This window comes from Neodiprion lecontei, chromosome 1, assembly GCF_021901455.1.
Source record: "Neodiprion lecontei isolate iyNeoLeco1 chromosome 1, iyNeoLeco1.1, whole genome shotgun sequence".
NCBI lineage: Eukaryota > Metazoa > Arthropoda > Insecta > Hymenoptera > Diprionidae > Neodiprion > Neodiprion lecontei.
Genome location: NC_060260.1, coordinates 25,409,419 through 25,433,859, shown reverse-complemented (window position 1 = coordinate 25,433,859; position 24,441 = coordinate 25,409,419). Strand labels below are relative to the sequence as shown.

At 35.7% G+C, this 24,441-nt stretch overlaps 1 protein-coding gene across 1 annotated transcript in view; it reads right to left on the bottom strand.

The window, feature by feature from the left end:
- Positions 1-292: 292 nt before the first annotated feature.
- Positions 293-24,441, bottom strand: part of LOC107223839 (wiskott-Aldrich syndrome protein family member 3) — a 45,872-nt gene continuing 21,723 nt past the window's right edge. The window contains exons 2-8 of the mRNA XM_015663656.2: positions 7,573-7,909; positions 6,737-6,890; positions 6,535-6,649; positions 4,434-4,729; positions 4,012-4,322; positions 2,822-3,244; positions 293-2,722 (exon numbers count right to left, since the gene is read on the bottom strand). Coding sequence (XP_015519142.1) covers positions 2,541-2,722; positions 2,822-3,244; positions 4,012-4,322; positions 4,434-4,729; positions 6,535-6,649; positions 6,737-6,890; positions 7,573-7,846 — 1,755 coding nt within the window. The 5' untranslated portion in view covers positions 7,847-7,909 and the 3' untranslated portion in view covers positions 293-2,540. The remainder of the gene's footprint in view (positions 2,723-2,821; positions 3,245-4,011; positions 4,323-4,433; positions 4,730-6,534; positions 6,650-6,736; positions 6,891-7,572; positions 7,910-24,441) is intronic.

The window sequence follows — 24,441 nt, the reverse complement described above, 5'->3', positions numbered from 1 at the left end:
AAAAAAATATTTCCTGGCACAGCATCAAATACTATACGTTAAAATACATAATAGGTATTATGCATAGTCTAAATCATTATTACGTAAGTATAGATTTATTTATATATATTTATATATTTATGTATATGTCGTATGTATAAAGTGAATATATATAAATAGATCTATTTTATCGCAATGTCGTCGTACTCCACCAACATCGATGCAAAATAAATCACAATCATTATTTGTTTTTATTTTTAAAATTGGCCGCTATATTATCGTAACAATATAACATTTTAATACACACGGGTTGTTTTTTGTATTCATCAAGTTTTTTATTCTTATGTCTTGCTATCCTAGAAAATAATTATTTTCTTGCGCATTTTCGTTTTTATTTTTTTTTTTTTTTTTCATTATAATTACACCCTACGCCTTACACATAATGGAGTATTTTGGTTTTCGATTTTTGTATAAGAAACACTTTATCATCATATTTGTCATACGGTTACCTTCAACTTTGTAATTTTTTCACAACTGATGATACGTTCACAATACGATACAGTTCCACATATTATTTTCAATGTACCACTTATTACATTTACTATGAATAACCTGTTACGGGTATTCTTTTTTATTTACCTGAATAGTTAAGGAATGTCATAAACATGAACGATTCGTAATCGATGTCTTTCCATTCGTCGATTAAGAAAGAAATCAGATTGAACATATAATTACTTTTTTTCTGATTTATGGATTGTAGTTGTCTGAATATTTTGAAAACACGTAATAAGGATATTGAATATGCTAAAAGGTTCGATAAAGCTCACGGATCGACATTTGCAAGTCGTTAGTAACATCCAACACACAAATCACGCAATTTGAAGTAACCGTACATTACAATCAAAGTGATTTTCATTACTACATTTATTTCTTAACTATTACATTTTAAACCTATGAATTTTTCGACCCATTCAATAATCTACATGCTTGTATACAAAGAAAAAACTAAAGATAAAGAAAAAAAAAAAAAAAAAACAGGAAAACAAGCTCAAAAAAATATTTTGCATTTAGGTTGGCTTGGCTTATAATATTAATTCATACTGTTCCAATAATTTTAATTACATTAAGCATTCACCTATTATATTATTATAGCGTATATAAACAATTCAATTTATAGTAAAGTTCATGACCTACGCATATTATTATACATAGCTTAATGCGGAATGTGCCGTAGAGGCCTTTTCGTTTATCCACAAAACAGCATCAATCCACTATTCTATTAATCATTCAACCATTAAATGTGCGTAAGTATGAAAACTCACTGTTTAGAATATCGACTAACGTCGATTGACCGATGTTGAAATAAATTCCAATTCCAAGAGTTTAATATTAGTTTTAATAATAAAAACGCTCATCAAAGTTCCTAACTAAGGTAACAACAGGTAACGTATAACAAAGTAGAGCAGTGTTTAGAGATTTTTTGTTGAAAAGTTATCGATCAGTGCAATGAAACATTGTGTAGAATTCTGAAGTCCCCAGTAAGTTATACGGAACTACCAGAGTATTTCATTTTCTTAATCAAACTATTGATTGGATTATAATGCAAGTATTAATACATGGAAGAAATTTTTTTTCAGAACGACATATGTGGTTTTTCTAGGCTTTCTTTTGGAGTATAGGATGTAAATACAAGGTGAGTAAATTCGTGTATGTTTGGCTGCCTATTATGATTTTTGCTCAAAGTTCCGTGTAATACGAATGATATTCCGTTTTTCGTTGTTACCTCAATATCGCGCGCTTCATTATCAAGACATTGATTCAAATACGGTATTTCAAGCGAAACCAATTACACATCGAAACATTATTATAATTGGATCTGAAAAATACGTATCCCATTAATTACATGTAATCAAGAGTACACAGCATTATTTGCGGATTTGGTTTATTGTTTGTTACAAATTTTATTGATTTGCCAAAGTATAACTGATTTTTTGATTAAAATGTTAGGCTGACTCTCAAAAAAAAACTGTCTACTATCGAATGGGGATTTGAATTTTATCGCGCAGTTAGCATGAAACGTTTCATTGAATCTCTACCGAACGGTTTTGAATTTTGCCTATACGTAATAGAATATTTCTGATCAACGAGCTACCGCATCACAAGCGAAGAAAGGGCGTAATTGCAAACCACCTTAAAATCCTTAAAATTTCTTTATTTTTATCCTCACAATCTAAGTTTTATTTATTGAAATTCATATACTATCGCCGTATATAGTATAATACGAGGAGAGATGTATAAATTTCGTGTATTTCCATTACACTGATTACATTGTAATTGTACAGATAACCGGCCACTCGCACTTACTTGCATATTTTATTATGTAACTCCTACATCAGCTGTTGTTGGTTTTTTTTTTCTTATTACTTTTTTTATTCTCATTTTTTCATAAAATTCTTGTCGACAACCATGCGTTTCGACTTAAACATAGAGTTTGTCAGAAGAATTCACCTGAGACAATTGGCTACCTAAGAGGCAGTTGCAGTTGGCGGCAAACTATGGGGTCACGCCAAACTCGTATCCTGTTCTCCCCAACCTTCGCTGTCGCATTCGCTTTCCGACGCAGAATCGCTGTCGCTAAATTCTACTGCGACTCGACGCGCCAGTATCGACGCTACGTCGTGGAGCGCATTCACGCGTTCCACTTCCTTCTGTTCGATTTTTTCCACCTTTCGTAACTTTATACCTGGAATGAAATTACTTTTACTCTCAAGAACGAGAACGAAAGCAGAAAACAAACCACATCAAAGATGGAAGACAGATTTAGTAAAAATAATCCACGCACCGTCTCTGATCGCTTTGAGTAAATCGTTTCTTGGATCAACCAGAGGAATGTTCGGGTTGACAGGCTTTCGTTGTGATCCATCGATCATGGTTTTAGGCGGCGTCAATTTTGGCGGATTGTTGGCAATCATTTTAGCGATGTCACCGTTCGTCATGGGCATCGGTAGTAAAAGTCCATTGGTTTCTGGAAGTGGGGGAGGCGGCGGTGGTGGAGGTGGAATATTGCAAGGAGGCGATACTGTTCTTGGCGGAGTTGGATCAGGGGTTGGTGGCGGTGGTGGTAGGTCTTGTGGCATAGCATCGCAAGTGTCATCCGAGCCAAGTTGATTATTGTGATTCGGTGGCGTCGGAGTTGAGTGATGACTTGGTAATGGACTGTTCGAGCGGCTCCCGTTCCGATTCAGTAAATGCGACGGTATAGATCCTGCGGTAAGATATATTTCGTTGGTGTTCAACCGAAAAAGAAAATTTTCCAAAACTCCGCATGGTTTTAAAGTGACATCGTAACGATCGACTTCAAGAGTACATAAAACAATAATGAATAATCAAAGACAAATGTTACGGAAGAAAGTACTTAAAGGTGAATAGTATAAAAATCAAAAACACTCCCATTACATTTACCCACAATCATATCTCAAAAATGACAGCGTTTTGCGAAACTATCCTTTCCGAACAAAGGACAGAAATTTTACAGAATGAAATCATTATTCTACAATGCGAATTTTTTACTATAAATACTTTTTGCCACGATCTGGAATCTTTTTTCTTTTATAAAATAATAGCGACTGTTTAAAGTTCAAATTCGATTATAAGTCCAAAATTTAGGATTTTTTTCTTTAATTTACAAACAGTATGATCAGTTAAAAGAAATAAGATCGTGGCAAAGAGTATAAGCTGTCAAAGAATACTGTCATTGAATTCGAAGTAAATTAGCTTAATCGTTGTTTGAAACATTGCGGGTACCGGGAACATGTTATCGAATCATTATGGATGAAAATGCTTTCTCATTAATTCATATGAGTAAGAAACAAAAACATTAATGGAATTTGATTGACAGACTTTTGAATAAAACAAAAGAATTGAATGATTAGTTATGAGATATAAATTCGCAAAATTCGGGAACGTTTTCAGTTCTCAACTCGTACATGAGCTCTTAAAAACGTAGAACCATTACAATCGAAATCTTTTTACCATTCATAGATGGCGGTGACATAGTTTCACCAGGTGGCGGAGGTGGCGGAGGCAAAGTATCCCTTCCGGTGCTCATGGATCTTCCTCTAGTTGGGGTATTGTTTGCCGATACAACAGTCGGGGTAGAATTACTAGACGAGTTACTAGGCGGAGCTGGCGGGGGTTGTGAAGGTCTAGACCGGCCACTCCGGCTGGGAGTACTTTGACCCCCTGGGCTCTGGTACGTTTCACTGTCATGCTGGCTCTGGCCAGGTGCGTAGTGCGAACCGTAGAGATTCTCATCGTAGCCTTGAGCCGCGTAATTTGCTGCCCTAATAACAATGCGCAATACTTTGATGACCGCAATACGATGTCCATTTTTCTGTGATAACATCATATGAAAGCAAGAAAGAAAAGAAACGAAAATAGTTTGGCACACTTACCTGTAATGATCAGAGGTCGGAGGACTGTACATATTTTGCTCTTCGGTCGGATAGCTTCGTCTCAATTCTATGCTATTTGGTCTTGGAGGCCGCTGCTCCGTCATGACCATTCCAAGTAATGCATCGTCGGGTATTTTGTGAGTTGATCGATACTGAACAGTTTGGGAGGGCATTATGTACTCCCCATGGCCAACGGCTAACTGTCTTTGTCTCTCCCTCGTATTGTGAGGCTGCCTCACACGCTTCTTGTGCCTGCCGCCTCCACTGCCGCTTCCTTCGTTCCGAGGCCTATGCGGCTGTGAGAGCATAAAAGTATTGGTACAGATATGGGATTAGGCACTCAATCGATGGGTGCTTGAAGAAGCAGGCTAAATGCTTAAATCGATATGTTATTCAAACAATCAGTTCAGAGATACGAGAATACCAAATATCAAATTTTGGCTTACTGTGGATAGTGGATATTTTTTGTCGGCAATATGGAGAAAACTTTTAATTTATAGTTACTGTATTCCACTTGGTATTACAGTAACTGTATTTCTGCATTGATTGTTTTGAATTTGGAATTAGCTTATACGAAACGAAAACGTTGAAGTTAAAGTATGGAAGCTAAATTATCTTCTATTCTAATAATTCATTTTTAGTTCCCACGAGCTTAAATTTGGTACAGAGATGATGTCGAGATGATTCTACTAGCATGTTAGTCGTTGGTTTTGAGCGTTTGTAAAAATAAACTTGTTTTTAATCTTTGAAAATTACTTTTTTCCAATTTTGAAACAACATTAGAACATTGGCGAATAATAATATCAGGTTAAACGGCTGGGCACAAACTGAATTTCAATAAAGATATTTTGATACAAAATTTTTAAACTGAATGCTTGGCTATAAGAATATGTGATGAAAATATGATTAAGTAACAAGCAAAGGCAAAGTGTTTGTTTTTTAATAAAGTGCAATATATTGTAATCACAAACACAGAGAATTGATGTCTTGCGTGAATTCGGTAGAAAATTAAACTTATCCATGCTTAATATCAATTGATCATAAACAAGTCTGGATAGTTTTGGTATAGAGCACATATTGTAACACTGTATAAAAGCACATTTAATTTCGGAAGACAGGTATTTAAAAATATGGATTTATGTTCTATTCCTAGCAGAACTACATAGGTCATTTAGAAGCGAGCAGCTAGCGCAACGCCTATGAGCAGATATCTGAATTGATTAAATAAAACCACGCATAAAGTGAGAGAGGCTGATTAACAATGAGTATGTGATCGATAATTAATAATCTGAATACGAATTGAATAGGGGATATAAAACTACAAAGATCCAAACCATTGACTTGCCTCTCTGAACGGTTCGGCATATTCAGACTCGGTCTATAACCAAGGGGATTTAATGGTTTCAGTATTTCATAGAAATATTTTGATTATTCAATTGTTATTAATTATACATATTGCAGCTTATAAATCGGTTAATAGATCACCTCTACTTTATATAATCCTAAGGCAAATAAAAGTCAAGTGTAATGAAATGGAATTGAATTTCAACAATAATTACTCATTTCTCTGTAATTCGGCGATTTATCCAATATAGTAATGCTGAAAAAGACGCCATAATCAAGATTCTATGTCGTTCATAACAATTTCAGCAAAGAATCAGCAACACAAACTTCTAATGAAAGAAACCTACACTACAATTATCTATTCGTTCAAATTTTTGATACTCATAAATAGTGAGTTATTTGGCAAGAAACTGAAAACGATAAACCTGATCAAATATTTAGTCTATTTTTATGTCAGCTTGCTCACTGTCAGTGAAGAAGTTTTGTTTTGATTTTCAATTGAGTTTGATTTATTTCAAAGGGAACCTTAAGATTTTGTACTTTTCGAAGATTATTTGACAACACTACGTTTTTAATGCTTCCTTTCAATGTTTTCGTTCTCCCCAGAATAAATTATGTTTTATTAGAGAGTTCCTTTTGTTGCTTTCATTGAACCCGTATAAGAATATTTTATAAATATTACAATAAATTGTGCCTAATAGTTCATAAATTTGTGTTATACTATAATCGAAATTACTTCAAGTATCAGTTTCCTTACCTTTTTCCCTCGATCATGCAGCATCTTTTCAGTATCCTTAAGTATCTCTTGTCTCCACAGTACAAAGAAGTAGTTTGGGTCCGTGTAGAATTTCAAACCATCTTTGCCATCCTCTCTGCAAATTCATAGCAAAAAGTAACGTTTGACCAAATTTTAAACCAATCATCTATTATCAAAGGATAAAAAACCAGAGTCGTCATACCTGTAAATATTTAGTTTATCAAGCGGAGGCGGTTTGTCACACTGTTGATAAGTGTCCGTCATGACAGTTGGCATGGTATCTCTTGAAACAACTTGCTGATCGAACACCACAGAACTCTTGAAAGCTTTTCTCATGTGTATATCTTGTAACGAAACTGTAACAACATTTCAAAAAGTCGTCAATACTTTTCGACAAGAAAAAAAGTGCCTGAAAGCGACTGCACAGAAAAATTGGTTATACATCTATAAACGTGAAAATCGTAAGAAACTACAATCAGTCTTGTACCGAGCAAAAACATGTTTCTGTATAAATATTTCCTTGATTTTCTATAGCCACGATAGTGTATACACAACCGGTTCTGGATATAGTTTCCTACAACGACACAGTTACCGACACTTAGCCAAGACGCAAACCCTTTTCTAAATTATTCGAAAGTGGGGGAGATCCCGACTTTGATTGACTTTAGGATGATCGATAACGTCGGACAACTGAATAATCAAATGAACGATAAAGTCAATAAGAGTCTGGGTATACCCCACCTTCGAACTATTTAGAAAAGGGTTTGCGTCTTGGCTAAGTGTCGGCAACTGTGTCAGTACAGGCATCTGTATTCAGAGCCAGCTGTGCATACCTCCTGACGATTTTCCTAACATTTACTTGCAACATTTTTAAGCGATTTAAATCATTATTGACGGCGTTGGTCAGCCCGGCTCCATCTTTTTATCTCTTTGTCGGCTCAATCGACGATGAACCACGTAACTCGTCAAGTGGTAATTGAGATGACTATGAGTCAGCGAGATGAGCGAGAATTCTAGGTAATTTAGCGAGCAACAAACCTTCCTCCACATTGCTGTCTAGCTGAGTGACCTTGACAGCGAGCCTGTCAATTCGAGCTTGGAGGGAATTCGCCCGATCAAAGAGTCCATGAGCCTCCCTGGCCAATTCCCCAAAGAGATCTTCGGCGTGTTTCGAAAGGCTTGACAACTGTCGCACCGTATTTGCCAGGGTGCCATTTGTCGCTGCTTCTAGCTCCGATGGCAGAGGAAAATCATCCGGAATTGTACCACGTGCAACGTGCACTGGCTCTACCAAACGCTTCGGTAGCGGCATCACGAAAGCCTTGGCCAAGCCTCTCAATCAGCCTTCAAGGTCGGCTCACCGATCTCTGGAAACCTGAAAATCAAGGATACGATGCAATTATACTCGTCGTCAGTGGAAGTGAATGGTAATTTAACCACAAACGCTGCAATTCCGATTCGGTTCATTACTCAAACTACAGTGAAGTGGAATTCGACCACCTATCTCGAATCCCGATTTTTAAAGTAAAACACTTGTTTCGCATTCGATACGTCAAGGAAGTTAGCATAACCGTTACTGATTTCAAAAAAAATAGATAATTCAGCTTTACGTTATTTGTGTCGCCAATTCCATACCCAGATGTTGAAAAGTAGATCGCCGAAAAAGGAGCAGATAAATTGGTACCCCATATTTGAATTTTTTTCAATTAATGCTGGTTGTAGAATTGACAGCACAATGATGCACGTGCAATTCTCTAAATTTTTTAAATTGGAGATGGTAATGTTAACTTTTCTAAAATGCTCCAATACTCGTTTCCAAAATCGCATGATAGGCGAGTCAAAATTTATAAAATCCAAGAAAAAAAGCAAACAAAACTGATTGCGATGAGATTATTAAATTTCTCCCTATCCACTAATTGTATCGCCGTGCATGTATTGCATAATGTGAAAATTGACTGAACAATAACTGCGCTCATTAGTAGGATCATTACAGATCGATATTTGTTTGGCTCGAATGTCACAGCGACAACACTAGGTTTGTAAACGGAATTGGGCAGATAACTACACACCTATGTGACACAACCCTATGATTATTATTTCACATCTATTATTGCCTGGGGTTATCTTACACGTTACAAAAAAATAATTCCGTAGCGTCTCGATCCCGACATTTATCGTACCAATTAGCATCATCATCGTCCGTATAGATATACATGCATTGTGATTAGAGACGCAAACAAATCCGTGTCACAAAGAGGTCAAAAAGACCAAAGAAGCGCGAATGACTCGGAATAACAATTAGCTTAAAAATTGGAAGCTTTTCGTTTCGAGAAGTAACGCGTCTGACGTACAGAAATGTCTGTAGGAATTAGTTCATGTTTTCTGATTCAGCGCGGAGAAGATTTTTCGTAAATCAATGCGGTTTTGTTCTGCATTAGACTAATTCAGTATTGATTCTGACCAATTTCCGTCTAGTCGAAGGCTGGCAGTTTGTTCAATTGTCTATGAGCTATATACCTATGATTTATATAATTTAGATACTCCACCAATAAGATCTGACGGATACGATTTGAAGAAATGCGATGCAATGCAATCATTACTAGTCGAAACGAAAGTAAAAAAGAATATTGAATTCTGTCCGCGAGTGAGATTGTACGAGAAAATTGAGAAATCTGGAGAATTTTAAGGGGTTTGTGGTGTACGAATAAGTTTTGCAAAATGATAACGAAGCAAAATTTCAGTCTCACACTGTTCCGTTCGAACGGTTAATTCGCAGATTTCGCTTGATACGTAAAATCGCGGTATCTGTCAACATTGCCGTATATAGTATATTCCGTTAGTCATCTCACACTGCCGACTACGAATAATATGTAAAACATTCGCGCAAACATCACGGATATTATATCACCACACACATCGCGCACAAAGGGAAGTGTATGATTAATTAATATCGTACAAACGGGGACTCAATCTTTCAACTGGAAATACATAACGGGTGTGCCTTACGTATATACACCGAATTCCCTCTGCCGTTATTCGATTCTGAATATTTACCTGGAAACGCATACGAGACGGGCAAAGCGAAAGTCAAAAAGAGATAAACGTATCATTTAATCCAAATTTATCTGACCACAGAGTTTATAAAAATTGGTATTCAATTTTCGAACATAACTTGATTTGAAAAAAAATTTGTGTTTAGTGTCACAAACTGTTTTTCTTTGTTTAATACGTTCTTGACCGGTACGTATTAGCATTATTATCGTATTGTAATTTATTAATATCTAAGATATTTTGTTCTGCACACCGTGTAAGATTAGTGAATTGATTCATCTCAAACTTTCGTCATATCCGTTACTAATATGAATATTATAACACGTGTCTAATAGTAGAGTTGTAGCCGGTTCTTAGAAAATTCAAGTTATAGTAACACGATACTTGAGTCGAGCAAGTTACTCGATAAGGTAACAAAATAATAATAAATAAATAACTGCTCTTCTGTCAGGCGTTTGACATGTTGCGGCAAGAATTAGGGCAGAACACTTGGGCCGTCCAACGACCGAGGAAAAGGGTCAAGGGGTCGCTAAACGAACTGCTGCAGCGCGTAATATGTAATAACAAACTCTTGTTCACGTATAAAAGCGTTCAGCGTTCGCCGTCCAGAAATCACGTAGAGACTCGTAGAGACGTAACAGATAAGAACGACGTATCAGAACTCGTCGAAACTGTTGAACACAGATATTACAACCGTCCATACGAGGAAGTCATGAGTTTGACGATTGGAAACCAGATTCTCAATTAAGTGTTGGGAATTGTTGTAATTATATAATTTCGGTAAAGGAAAAAAAATTGTTACAGATAATTGATATTCTACTCATTTTTGTCCCGTCATATTGTACGCTTTCATTGATTTCCGAATAACGTTTGGGCTTTATAGATAATTTCTGGTGATTCGTCGTGATTTCCAACAATGTGATTTTATATACTCGTATATATATAATACATTCGATTGGGTGATCACTGAAAAATCACCTAGAACGGTAGAAAGTCATCGGAAAAATCAAGGGTAAGAGTACAGAAATCACTTATCATAATAACACTGAAAGGGATCAACGATAATCTGCAAATCGATAAGGTAGAAATCGTTTATAATCGCAGAATATCCGTATAAATAAATCGAAACGATTCGTTTGATTGCCGAGGGAATGACCCGTCGTCTTTACGCGCACGAATGTAATCGGAAGTGACGTCACGGGTGGGGTACAGAGGAGAAGAAGCGGGTTGACGTTCCCCTCGGTCGCCGGAAGTTCCATACCGGTAATTTGCGGAAATTTCATTATATTCTCACCCGAAACGCGGTGCGTGGATCGACGTACTAATTAATTAATCAAGGATCGAAACTCGAACCGATTCAATTACAAGCTGGGGAGGATCAGCCGGACTCTGCGTCTAATAAAATAGATATATGTGCAAAAAATGTATAGGTGAATTAGCAAATGACGTGTTTCGAAAATTTATCGTCATGAGCTGTCTGCACGCTTCGCTTCCGATCCCGGCGGGAATACCGACAAGTTTTTCCTCACCTTTTTAGCGTGAAGATACGAGGATTAGCTCTATATTATACTATGCAATCATAGAACTGAATCAATTGTTTTCGCGATACATTATCACAGTGTAACTTTCTTTAGGTTACGATACATAATTTGGTCCGAGAGCTTGTTAAGAAAAATGCTTTAATGGTAAAATGTGTGATTACTGTTTAAAGTCGGCAACGAGACTGTTTTTTCAATAATACTAGTTGACGCAGCAACCTTATTCATTTTATGAGATATAAACTCTTGAACTTTTTTTATTTACGTTAACTACAAGATTGTTATAAAGGGGGAAGAAACGGGTGATTTCACCCTTTGTAACAATAGTATGAAAGACATGAAAGCTGAATATTACGTACGGTTTTTACTCCGATTAGCGTTCGATATTTATAACGTTATTTTTCTCTAGGAGGGTGTTACTTGATTTTTATTTCTTTTCATTTTCAAATACCGAAATATCTTGTTTCAATAATTATTACAAAAATAACGGGTATCGACAAAGGTTTGAACTTGCTCCTGACTAACTTAAATCCAACTCATTCGTCATTAGCTATTAGAAATAAATATACAACAAGTTGTATAATTTTTTTCGATAGACGTATCCAAGTTTTTCGAATTCAATACAACGCATCGACTTTCAAAACAATTATTCGCCAAACTGATAGAAGTATATTCAGCAGTAAAAATTGTTAAACCATTTACCTCATACAAACTGAACATATATATAAATCTTTCCGCAGCGAGTTGTCTTATTGTCAGTTCTATTTCTGCAAAAAAAAAAAAAAAAAATGCAGCAAAACTCTCATCTCAAAAACGTTTCTCGCTTAAGCAATGCTTTTGATGTTGAATATGATGCCGTGTTGTGTGCGCTCTCGGTAGTTGTGAGAGTATTAAGGAGTAAAAAGGCGAATGGAAAATTGCCAGCACGACTCAACTCGTAGCAGCGACAGCCAACAGCTGCCGCAGTGAGACTAGCTCGTAGATTACATATCGTAGTAGTACGTACATATGTACCAAGGTATACGTGAATATGTACACGCGAACGGGAAGCAAGCAGGCGTGAGTCACGCGAGCAAACCCCGCATCACAACCCCTTGCGTTCACCTTACTCACAATCAGCATGCACGTAGGTAGTACGTAGGTACATGCATGCACGTATCACACTCGCTGTCTCCGGCTTGTTATCTCGGCCTCGTAGTATATATGGGGATATGTGCCTAATACCATACGCATTCGGCTGTATATATAATACATAGTAAGTAGTACGCACGCCGGTTCACTCGTTCATTCACCACCTGCAATTTGTCCCAATAACGAAAGTGAGACGGAAGGTTGGAGCGCTATCTATCATTTTTTTGCAATTTTTTAATGACTTGGAATTAACCAAGTTTCCGAAATATTGGGTATGTTGTACTTTATTATGGTTCGCCGCTTTTCAGACATTACTTATATTGCGAAATTAAGATTTTTTTTAAAACGTTACTTACTTCAGCATCATTAATGAAATTGTAGAAGGAACAGTTCAGTGTTTCATCGTGAGAAAGTATCGGTCAAGGTGTTTATTATTCTTTGTTATTTTGTTTCTTTTTTTACACAGCGTCATGTCGCGTCGTCAACTTCAGAGTTTTTATCGGAAACCGTTTCATTTTTTCGTAAAAATTTGAATCTATTTGGAATTTTTCGTAAAATAGTCGTGCTATTGTCCGAGAGTACGCTCTCGTTAGCTACGGGGCTGAATAAATATCGTACAGATTTCTTATTTACATATTTATTTCGCCGTAAGACAATCAGCTTTGAGGTTATATTAATGTAAATTATTCGATTATTAATTCATGCTATGACTGATTAGAGCGCTCTTTTTAACGTCAAAACGATCATATCACAAAAAATGTCGAATCGAATTCGATGTTTTACGAAAGAATAAGACGGATTTTCGTGAAATCTCTTAAATTGGTCACGCACTGAGAAAAATTTCATTTGTTATAGTAACGAGAAAAATTCAGCAAAGCAAGTATCGTTGAAAAAAACTGTTCGAATATTGTTGGGATTACGAAAAACGAGATACGCGTAACCATTTTGCGATATTGTCGATCCTTTTTTGGTAATTGCAACGCAAAACCAGTTTCTGAGGTTTACCGTACTTTTTTAGTTAAACAAGGCTTTAACGTCAATTTATTGTTGCACAAGCATTAAATTTTCGCAACAGTTACAAGAAAGTATCGTAATCGTGATCGTAATGAGAAGGAATAGTAAGGAATACTAGACTTTCCAGTAATAGCTAGAAAACTAACTTTCATTTTGTGCCTAGAACTGTATTTTTCGATTTTGGTAAAAAATGAAAATACTTAAGGACTGAGCGGTAACCGAAACTAAAAATTTCTCTCAGTGCGTGACACCACTTTTAAAATATCTTTCAATTAATAATGTACCGAATGATACGTCGAATGGAATGTTTTTTTCCCCTCACTTAAAGCAATGTCATTTGATTCGATAAAAATTAGTTATAAAAATAGTAAACAATGCGGTTTATCCAGTTAATCCACATTTACTTCAATCAACGAAACAAGTTTTTCCATGTACATGGTATATTCAACGATTTTCAATTTTCTTTCTCTCAGTCTGCGCTTTTCCTCAAAACACATTGCAACAAAGCGATTTAAATTATTTCTTGTATGCCGTTAACTCACATACAGCGTATAGAAAAATAAATAAAAATCTTGCTCAATTATCTTCTAAATTTGTTAGTCATACAACAACCGTTTCAACAATACGCGATGGTAAAAAAAGATATTCAACAAGTGAAAAGACAACAATAAAATCATGACCTTATTTTCATCCGTAACAGCTGTTCGGTATAATTGATCACAGGTATAAAACAGCAGCGTTCTCTTTTATGGTTTACGGCCTGCCTGATGTGGCGGTAATATAATACTAATAACTTCGAACGGGTGTTCGAAGGTAAAAGGTCACAGCTACGCCACACTTACTACTATGCCAAGCTGTGTGTAATAACATTGTTACGAAACAACGGATACCGCAATTCGAGTACAGTAGAACCTCGATTATCCGAACAATGGCTTAAATTTATCCGAACGTCGGCTTGGCAGAATACATTTTTGACGCAAAATGTACATTGTTGCTCGGTAGAAAATGTGGAGCAGCCGTTCGTCATTTGACAATAGACGGCTGTATAAAGCCAAAGTAATAAAATAAACTTTTGGTGTTTGAAAGAGGCTCAATGTGTATTTCGATTTTCAGTACGGACTGTTTGTCAATTCAAGTTTGTATTGCACATATTGTTATGCCTTAAGATAAAGGCTGCATTTCGGTTATTCGAACTTTTGATTATCCAAACTAGATTCGGTCCCAATTAAGTCGTATAATCGAGGTTCTACTGTATCCGCATAGGTTATAAACGTATGCATAGGCTGTATACGCTGTTACGTACGTACGTGTATAATGTACGCATTAACAATACACAACGGCTGACGTAAGGTAGACTATAGAATAACCTAGAAGGCGATTAGTTCATAGTTCATCGAGAGTCTTTGCATACTTTGCAAGCACACACCAAACACACACACACCGAAATTCGTGCCAGAACGTGTTTTACACTATTTCCTGAAAACGCATCTCAACTTACTCACGCAACTCAACTTACAACTTATAATACATCGAGTTTGTAGAGCCTGAAAATACAATTCGTAGTCTTATAGGGTTCAGATTGCACTGAAGTGCTGCGGTAATTTATACTGCCACAATATATTGACATGACATACGGGTGTAATAGAAACTATAATAGACAAGACGAGGCAACAAGTTACGCATATATGAACGTACGTGTGTACCTATGTATTTATTCTCTTTGCAGCATGGGCTTCATTCATCACGTGGTCTGATAAGTGGCTAAAAATGTCGGTAGAACCGAATCAAGTAACACACCTAAATTTGCTTGGCACAATATTATAATAAGTAGGCTTGTCGTCGGATATTCAATCGATGTAATTAGTTAGCGACCCTGAAGGAAATTTACCGCTGAGACGCAGATAACGCGTGTATGATGTAATATTACAAGCTAGCAACAGCGTAATTCCAATGACGTTTCGATGTGCCAAAACATCGAGTTAAGAACTTTTGTTCTCGAGAATTTTTATCTCGTTTTATAGACGCATCGGATACGAAAAATCGTTTGCGTGGCTCAAATAATATTTTAGACATTTTTCTATCGCTATAGAGTGAAAAATTTTAGTCATACTCTGAAAAATGATTAGTTTTAGCAACCATATACCAAGACTAGAACAGCGTTACCATCGATTTTCTAAAGATTTTTCAAACGATCAGACAAGCGCAATTGCAAGAATGTTCTTTCGTTTTCTAAATTTTGAAAACGATCATTTCATCACTCATTGTAAGCAGAGTAGAAAAATGCAGTAAAATACGATTAGCTTTATACTTTGTCAGTTCTGCGACATTATTTTCTCTGAAGAAGCTAGATCAAACTTCCCGTAAATCTGTTAATTTCAACGTTTCTTCTTTCAATTTCAATTTCAAGTATAAACTTATTACGTGTCTTCTGCAGAAGACTCGAGATAATTTTTTTTATTTGTCTCTCGAATAAATTTTATCCTGAAAATTATCACCCCAATATTTAATCGAGGAAAAAAGTTGGAGAAAAATTTATTCCTTCTCCCGTATTCATGCAGCATCGATCAATGTGTATGTGATACACGCCTATGCTTCAACCATCGCCCTCCCTGCCAGTTATACACCCACCAACACGATGTGCAAGTAATGAAAACCCCGTAGCACATGTCCGCCATATGGTGTACATGAAACACAAAGTACTCGTTCCTCCGCGCAGACCGTAATCGCAGCTTTGGCAAGTCATAGCGAATTATAAGGGTCAACTACTTTTGCTCCGAGTTCATATACCAAAGTGCAAGGTCGAGAACAACGGGCTCTCACTTTGTCTTTCCTTAAGAAATTTTTGTCGTAATCGATAATTGAAACAATACGTAATATATATATATATATATATATAAGTTTATTATGTGTTGTGAAATAGTTTCACCCTATCAGGGGGATATTTTTCATTTGCATGAAGCATAAAATCATCGGTGAAGTATAGATTTTTGGGGTCACTGATTACGATTCTGTGGTCGGAATTGAAAAACTCAAAATGGCGGATTCAGTATGGCGGCCATTTTTTACCAAGTCAGACTTTTTTCTTTCAATTTGCACAAGGATGAATGTGTTTTTGAGGACGCCGGTTTGTTTTCTACAGTCAGAATTGAAAAATTTTAAATGGCGGATTCAATATGGCGGCTTGTTTTATTAATATCAGATTCGGAAAGGAAACGATACGACCAATAAAAAAAAAAAAAAAAAAGATCATCCAGAATACTTTCGATGACAAATTTTATATACATATATGTAATAAGGTAAAAGAAATTTATTCCAAACAATTGCAATTTTTAACCTGTCGTTCGCCATATCGGATCCGCCATTGCGAATTTTCAAGTTTTCATACCTGATCCGTAATCAGCGACTTCAAAAACCTCAGTATACGAAATTTGGTTTTAATCCAATGAAAACCGATTTCATTCTGAAACTAAAAATAGTGTTTTTGCACATTGGTTGTTTATTAACGAAGTATCGTGAACTTCTTGAATTAGAACACACGGTGCATTAGAAAAGTGAGGTATATAAGAGTCTGAGAAACTAAATTACTTGCTCATCATTGCTAAAACGTACCCATAGCACTATAAAAACTGATAATAATCCGGTGTTGCATATACGCAACACCGTCCTTGAAAGGGTTAAGTATACACGCGGTATAATTAAATAAAACATTATGGAGTTTCGTGGTAAAATAGTTAGATAAATTGTAACATAGTTTCACAATGAAGTTCATTTGACACGTTTTTTGTTTCAACGGTCGACGATTACAATTCAGCCGGAATGTACAACGAGGATGTGAATAATTAACGTTAAGCGTTATGTCACTTCAAAGTTTAACAGTTCGATCGTTAATTTTATCCTTCTTCCTCGTATGTATTCTTTCACTGCAAGTCACAGCGTGGACAGGAGGCTATAAATTGAATTCAGCTGGAGGCCAAGGGACACGATCGGTGTAATTAAGTCGTCTGGTCTTGCTGGATCGAGTGGATTTTCATGTACCTTGTTTCAACACGTGACTTCACCAACACTTTGTCAATTTTAATATTACGTTCGCATTTGTAAAATCAAGTCAGTTCTATACGGCCGAATTTTGTTTTTTAATTGTGTGGTCGGAAATGAACATTGTTAATCGCGATTGTATAATTCTTAACTAAAGTATGTGTAACTGAAGATATTCGCAACGAGCGCGATTAATGAATTCGTAATTACACTAAACCATGAACTGATATTAATTCGGACAAATTCATTTACCAAAAGTGTATACGATACGCGATTTATCGACGTGTGAAGTAATTTTGGCAAATATTTGATCCGACGCCGGAGCTTCAAGTACAGCACAGACTAGACGGAGTGTCTTGTCCGAACTGTTGAAACATCTCTTGAATCCACTTCCTGGACTTTTTTTGTCAGTGTAAATTCAAGAGGCGCACTGCGGCATGCCGGCAGAAAAACCGAGTGGCAAAAGAAGGAGGGAAAAAAAGGTAAGTGCTAGAGTTGCAATTTTGTTTGCGTGGCTCTCGAGCTTGTGGAAACGTCAATACTTGATTTGTCCTCTTTTCATCGTGAGCAGAGGTGTTTAGCCTCCGAGCGAATCACGTGACAGTCGTCGTGCCAAGTTTGTACCTAATATGATAAAATACTCTGACCGAGTGGAAAAAATCCACCGTAACAAAGTACGAAGGATTGGAATGAACGAAGAGGAAAACTGCGGTCGAAATGATAGTCCTTGGTTACGGAGATAGTATGCTTGGCAGTATCGAGAAAGGCGTTCGCCACCGTTTATTTTTATCACGTTGACGTTAGTAACGCTACGATTGTAACGAGGAAATCCGTTATTTTGCAATTTTCGAATTGTTTGGGATTCGGTGAACCGTGACGAAACAAAACATAATAATTTTTTACATGGTATAAAAGAATGCGACCTTGCATTTCTTTTTTTTCCCCCATATATTATTGGCAGGTATGGGTAAATTGTTTTTTGAAAAATTAATTAAAGACACAAAAGTGAAAAAATGTTTATACAAGTTAATTTGCTTTCAAGTGTGTTTAATCAAAAATTTAAAACAGTTATAATTATTCAACTATGAATTATAACTATTGAGAAGTTACAGTATTTTGCGATCACTTTATCATCGCCAAATGTATACTCGTATATCACAGTTCGTCCAATTTTAATTAGGTGAACAAGCTTACGAATTCTTTGGAAAATGAATTGTCCACAAATCGATCAACATTGATTGCTTTTTTTCTAACTAATCGATTAATCAGAAAACACGGTATAGCGCAGAGTGACAGCTATAGCTATAATCGATGTATTTATATTATATTGAAAAAAAAAAACAAATATTCTCATAAACAATTAATTATGATCTATGATTCTGAACCGATGTACAAGTGTAACGAACTACATTGAAAATCTGTGAGATAATATGATTGTTGTAAAGTATTTATTTACTGGGCTTCATTAATTGAAATTTGTGAATTTGATAATTATTCACGTATAATTTAACAAGATCAATATACAATACAATAACAAGATCTTTAATTAGGTTCAGCGAATGACCGATTTCAATTACACTTTATTTAACGCCGAGTTTTGGTATCGATGCATCACTGCAAACAATTATACGTGTATCCAAAGTATTCTGTGATGATTGGTGTACAACAGTACAACAATTATTTATCATCATTCAACTAGGGATTCATAGTGCAGATTTTTTAAAGGAATGAATCGTTGAAAAGAATTGAAACTAAAAAAAAAAAAAAAAAACCAAAAAGAATTCATCCGTTGTTTCATTTGTTGAATTTTTTTACAATTTCTTCTTTTAAGCATGGTGTTGCAAAATTAAGAAGAAAAAAATTATATCTACAGATTTTCACGTACATCTGCAGATGCCAACATTTCTGAATTTAGACGATTTCGCTACGTAAAATTCAAGAAATTTCGGAACATTCTTAAAAACTCCGTCCGAGATTTAAAGAAATTTTACGTGATTTTAACGATGCACCCAAAACCTTGAAATGTTTTCACAAATTTCATCAGCTAATGAAAAGTTTCGAGAAATTATAATTTCGTACAACAATTTCCGGATACTTTTGAGATTTTTTACGAGGTTTCGCAAAGTATTCCTATAAAATTTCAAACTTCAAGCGGTTTTAAAAAATTTCACCGATAACGGTGTACGTGCAATCATATTTTATTAGCCGGTATAGTAATAAACATCTCCTAGAATTTTTCTTGCAGTCGGATAATTGTTAGAAGCTAGTATAGGTAATAAACCATTTGCGTCCATTTTACCACGCAGTAACGGGTTGTGAAATTGTCTGGGAATTAGAACGTGAATAATGAATATCGAAGCAAGCTCTGTATTCATATTGTATGCATATGCATATCAAACTATACAACCTTCACGCACAAGTTTTCTCATTCACAAACCGTTATTATTCATAATTATCTGCCGCATCCGCGATGAACATTCTAATCTCTTACGGATTGAAAAACCACTTGTGACGTCACGATAAAATGATATCTCAGTTCCTGTTCCACGCGCTTCCGTTGAATATTATAAAATACATTGTTGTAATTTATATTTCTAAATATTACCAAACCTGTTTCAAAATTTAACATGTTAAAAAAATAAAAATAAAAATAAAAAAAAATCTCACGGTATAAGAAATAGGATCATTCGTTGAAAATACCTTCGAATCTGCGACTATGTATCATATCGGACTTTGCGATTCGACGTATTTAACGATACCGAATGACTCGCGTGATAAGGAGACACGTCACCGATTAATTACACGCTGCAAAGAAATTTTTCGTCAGCACGTTCACATCGACAAGATTCATAGATTTCGCAATGTAATTTTTTCAAATTAAACTCCAACGAATTGTTAGTTTAGCTTACAGTTTGAATTAAAAAAAAAACTAAATTCGCTACAATTCCACGGAGTTTTTTTTTTTTTTTTTCAAATTCTACAGTAGTTTGCAAAATTGCGCGACAATTCCACAACAAGTCAAGAAATTCCATAACGTTTAAAATCCTCTTCAAAGGTCAGGGTAATTCTACCAAGAATAGTCGAGTGAAAGGGAGCACGAAGTACATTACAATTCCATACGAGGCTTCAATGCCCAAGGTACGCTCTACAGACGTACAAATTATTCAATCGGATGAACTAGAGAGTAACGCTCAAGCCACTCCGATTCGCAGCGTAATTATACACCTCGGCGTCTATGGGCACAAAGGATACTGACACGTCGATAACGTATCGCGGTGTGTATCAGTGGCTGTAGTGCCAATTACCATTGAGACGATTGCTCAAACGAACGGAATGCACGTCGAATAAATTGTGGACGGCGATACTGAGACTGGAAAAAGAAAATCAGATTCTACGCTGAGTGATGCGTAATTTCTTACAGTTACCAGAAAATTCTGGTTATAAAATGGGTGTCGCTTCGCTCTAAAAACGGTTTGAATGTTGCATGAATCAAGATAGACAAAAATTGTGGTACAAGTAAATATTTGGCGTAATTATATTTATCGATACCGTATTTTCTGGTTATTGCAACATTGAATGATTGATTTTGTTTAGTTTTTTTCAACTGAACAAGACCTTAACATGAATTTGTTGTTGCATCAACGTATTCAAATTATCGCAATAGTTGCAAGAAAATGATATGCAAAGTAAGAGTGGCCATAATCAAAGAGAATAGAACAGAAAACCACACTGGAAATTTTCTCGTTAAAACTATAAAAAAAAAAAATAATCATTTTCATTTTCTAACCCGAACTTGTGTTTTTTGGTTGTGATAAAAACTGAAGATAGTTGAATAATCACAACAAGAAACGTCCCTTGTACTCGAAGAAAAATCGAATAAGAGGAAATTGGACCGATACAAAATTTGAAATAAAAATTTTCGGGCAAGGGTTAACTTGCTTTTGAAATCGCAAACCTGCGTCGGTATTTCAGGTCTCTGCCATGCCGCGTAACCGGATGGCCCTGCGTGAAGGGACTATTTTTGTACCGTCCCTCGGCTCAAGTGGTTCAATATACGACCTGGATGCGCGTGTACGTAATTTTATGTGCATGTGACGAAAGCGTGTACGAGATATTAACCGACCCAAGTTGTTCTAAACTAGTTACGTACAGGAACTAGCTACACTGTTATTTATACAACGAGAATAAAACAGTGATTCGTGCAGCACAGAGGTATCGCAGCTGTTGTAAACTCGACTGATTGAAGTGATTGTCTTGATTGATACAAAGAATGACTTTGCAATTTGCAAAACTTTGTATAAATTTACAAATATGGCCTGCGTATGTATTAATTAGGGTGTTTCAAAAAAAAACAAAAAAAAAAAAAAAATACTTTGCCGTTTTCCAAAGGGTCTCACACCCTATAAAATTGGTTTAGGTTAATAGAAAGTTTCTGGGAAAAGATGAGCGTCCGACGTTAAGTATAATGAATAATTATGATACTTATTGCGTTGGAAAAAATAAATTAAATAAATTAAAAAAACGAATCAATGAATTATAGCGGTTTGTGTGAGAGGACGATGTGTATCATGAATCGTCGTTGCACAAAGAAAACTTTATTCGAGGCGATTGCAAAATAACGATCTAGCCTCTTTCACCCCTCAGTAAAGAAAATATCGGGCGTGCAGAAAACTCAATGAAATCGTGAAGGAAATGGGAATTGACCCCATTTCTCATTTCTTGTATTGCACAGTTATTGTAATACATTTCGGTTAACTTACGCTTCCCTGCATTTGTTTCCTCCACACCTCATTTTCGTCAACAAATCGACGATACGAAAAGGTACAAAAAAAAAAAAAAAAAACGAGATTCCTATATTGTACAGATCGGTGTAGGAGAGGAAAGCGATTGCGGAGGATTGCTCGAAACACTTTATTCGTCGACGACAGGCTCTGTCTATCCTCCAGTACATTTCATGTATATATATATGAAAACGCTATATAATATATATAATACTTGCAGGCGGATCTACAGCTGCGTAGAAAAACGAAGAGCCTGCAAGCAAACGCAGCATCATCGGCATCTGTCGACGTTGATCGCAAAGTGCAATGCTGATATATATATATACATATATGGGGCATTCCATGAAATCTCGATCAAGATTCTACGTCGATGTCTCAAATTGGCTTTATCATTTCTTGTATGAAAGTACATGATGAAAAAGGCAATCAAAATTTTATCCAGCGTATCTGAACTATAATTAAAAAAATTGAAAAAAAAAGAAAACTTCAACTTTGTAAAATACGAACAAATTCTGAAAAATCTTATAAAATATTACAAAATTTCTGACACCTGTTAGAAGATGGAGATTTAATAACTTCCGAAGATAAATAAGGAAAAGAGGAAAACAAATTATTGTCATCCGATTGCATTTTTCACATAAGGATGAACATAAAAGCTCATTATAATATCGGCCGAAAAATGTCTATTTGGAGATTTACAGGTAATCAAATATATTATGATAATATTTATATTTATATATATATATATATTGTTTTTTGGAATTTATTTATTGTCATTTTTCTTATTTATCTTTTGAAGTTATAAAAGGTTCATCTTCTGATAGGTGACGAAAATATTGTTATATTTGATAAGATTTTTCGAAAATTTTTTCCGATTTTAGAAAGTTGGGTTTCTTTTTCAAGTTTTTAAATTATACTTCAGAAACGTTGGCTCAAAAAAATTTGAAAAAAATCGCGATTTCGTTTTTTGTCATTTACTTTCACACAAAAAATTACAAAGCTAATCTGAGACATCGACGTAGAATCTTGATCCAAATGTCATGGAATGCCCCATATATATATATATATATGTATATATGCTTGTGCGTGCAGAAGTTGAGTGAGCAAGTGTAACGGCAGTTAAACCCAGGCGGTAGAGACAACGGACGATGAAGCTCAATGCACTGGGGCGGGGTTGAAATTCCGATTTTGAAAAGTACCGAAGCCGCCAAGTTCCGAATTTTTTGGTAGCGAAATTCGAAGTAAAGGAATCAAATTTTGACGAAACATCAAAGTTTCGAATGGTCGAAAGTGGGAAAATAAAAAAAATCTGAAACATCGAAATTCCGAATAATCGAAGATTTTCAGTTTTGTAAAGTTTTGGCTTCGTGAAATTTCACCACTTTGAATTTTGTTTGTTTTGGATTTTCGATATTTTTACGTTCGGGATCCTGCTCATTCTGATTTTCGGTTTTTCTGATTTTTTACACCCATTTGTTGAATAAACTACGCTGTAAGGTATATTTTAATTTTCGGAAATTTCCTCTATCGGAACATTACTTTTCGAAGTTGTGCTCTATCGTAACTTGAATTTTCGGAACTTTGAGCCGCCAGGTTACCGAACATTCAAAACTTTGGTGTTTCGTAAAAGTTCGATTTCTTTACTTCAAGTTTCACCACGAAATAATTCAGAATTGGGCGCTTTCGGAACTTTTCAAATTCAGAACTTCAACCCCGTCCCGATGCACTTGTTATGTAAAATGTGAAATTCTGTCAATTTCAATAACTTTTGTTCAAAACTTTCCATGCAATACTAAAGTTTGTTTAGTTGTTATTTACAATAAATGTTTCGAGAAGATAGATCATTTTTCTACAAAAGCCACCTTTATCCGATAAAACTATTTCTTCTTTCAAAATTCGTCTTGACCGGCGTTATTCGCTTGGCTGTGGCAGCCTCTGCACTTTTAGCGAATCGACTCAATTCTGCCTTCGCTCATGCGTCCGCCGGATTGTAACACCTCCGTACTCGACTTCCGCGACCGCGTTGGTACTCCGTCTTCCGGTTAAGCCAATGTTACCAACAGAGAAGTAGAGAGGTACGGAGCGCCCGGTGCTAAACACTTCGTCTGAAGTACGTAGGTGGAAGTGGTTGTTGAAGTGTAGCTACTGATGGAGTTTTTCAAGTGCTGCCGAGGAGTGCGGCGAAATTTTGAAAATTATTGGTTATTCTTAGGGTTTTATTACTTTTGATTCTCTAACCAAAGTTGAAGAGGACAATCAAAAAAGACTAAATGCCTTTCAAAGAAAAAAGAAAAAAAAAAGAAATTTACAGCCTTTTTAATTCGCCTCTTCAGCTGTGTGGTCAGTACAATTAATTC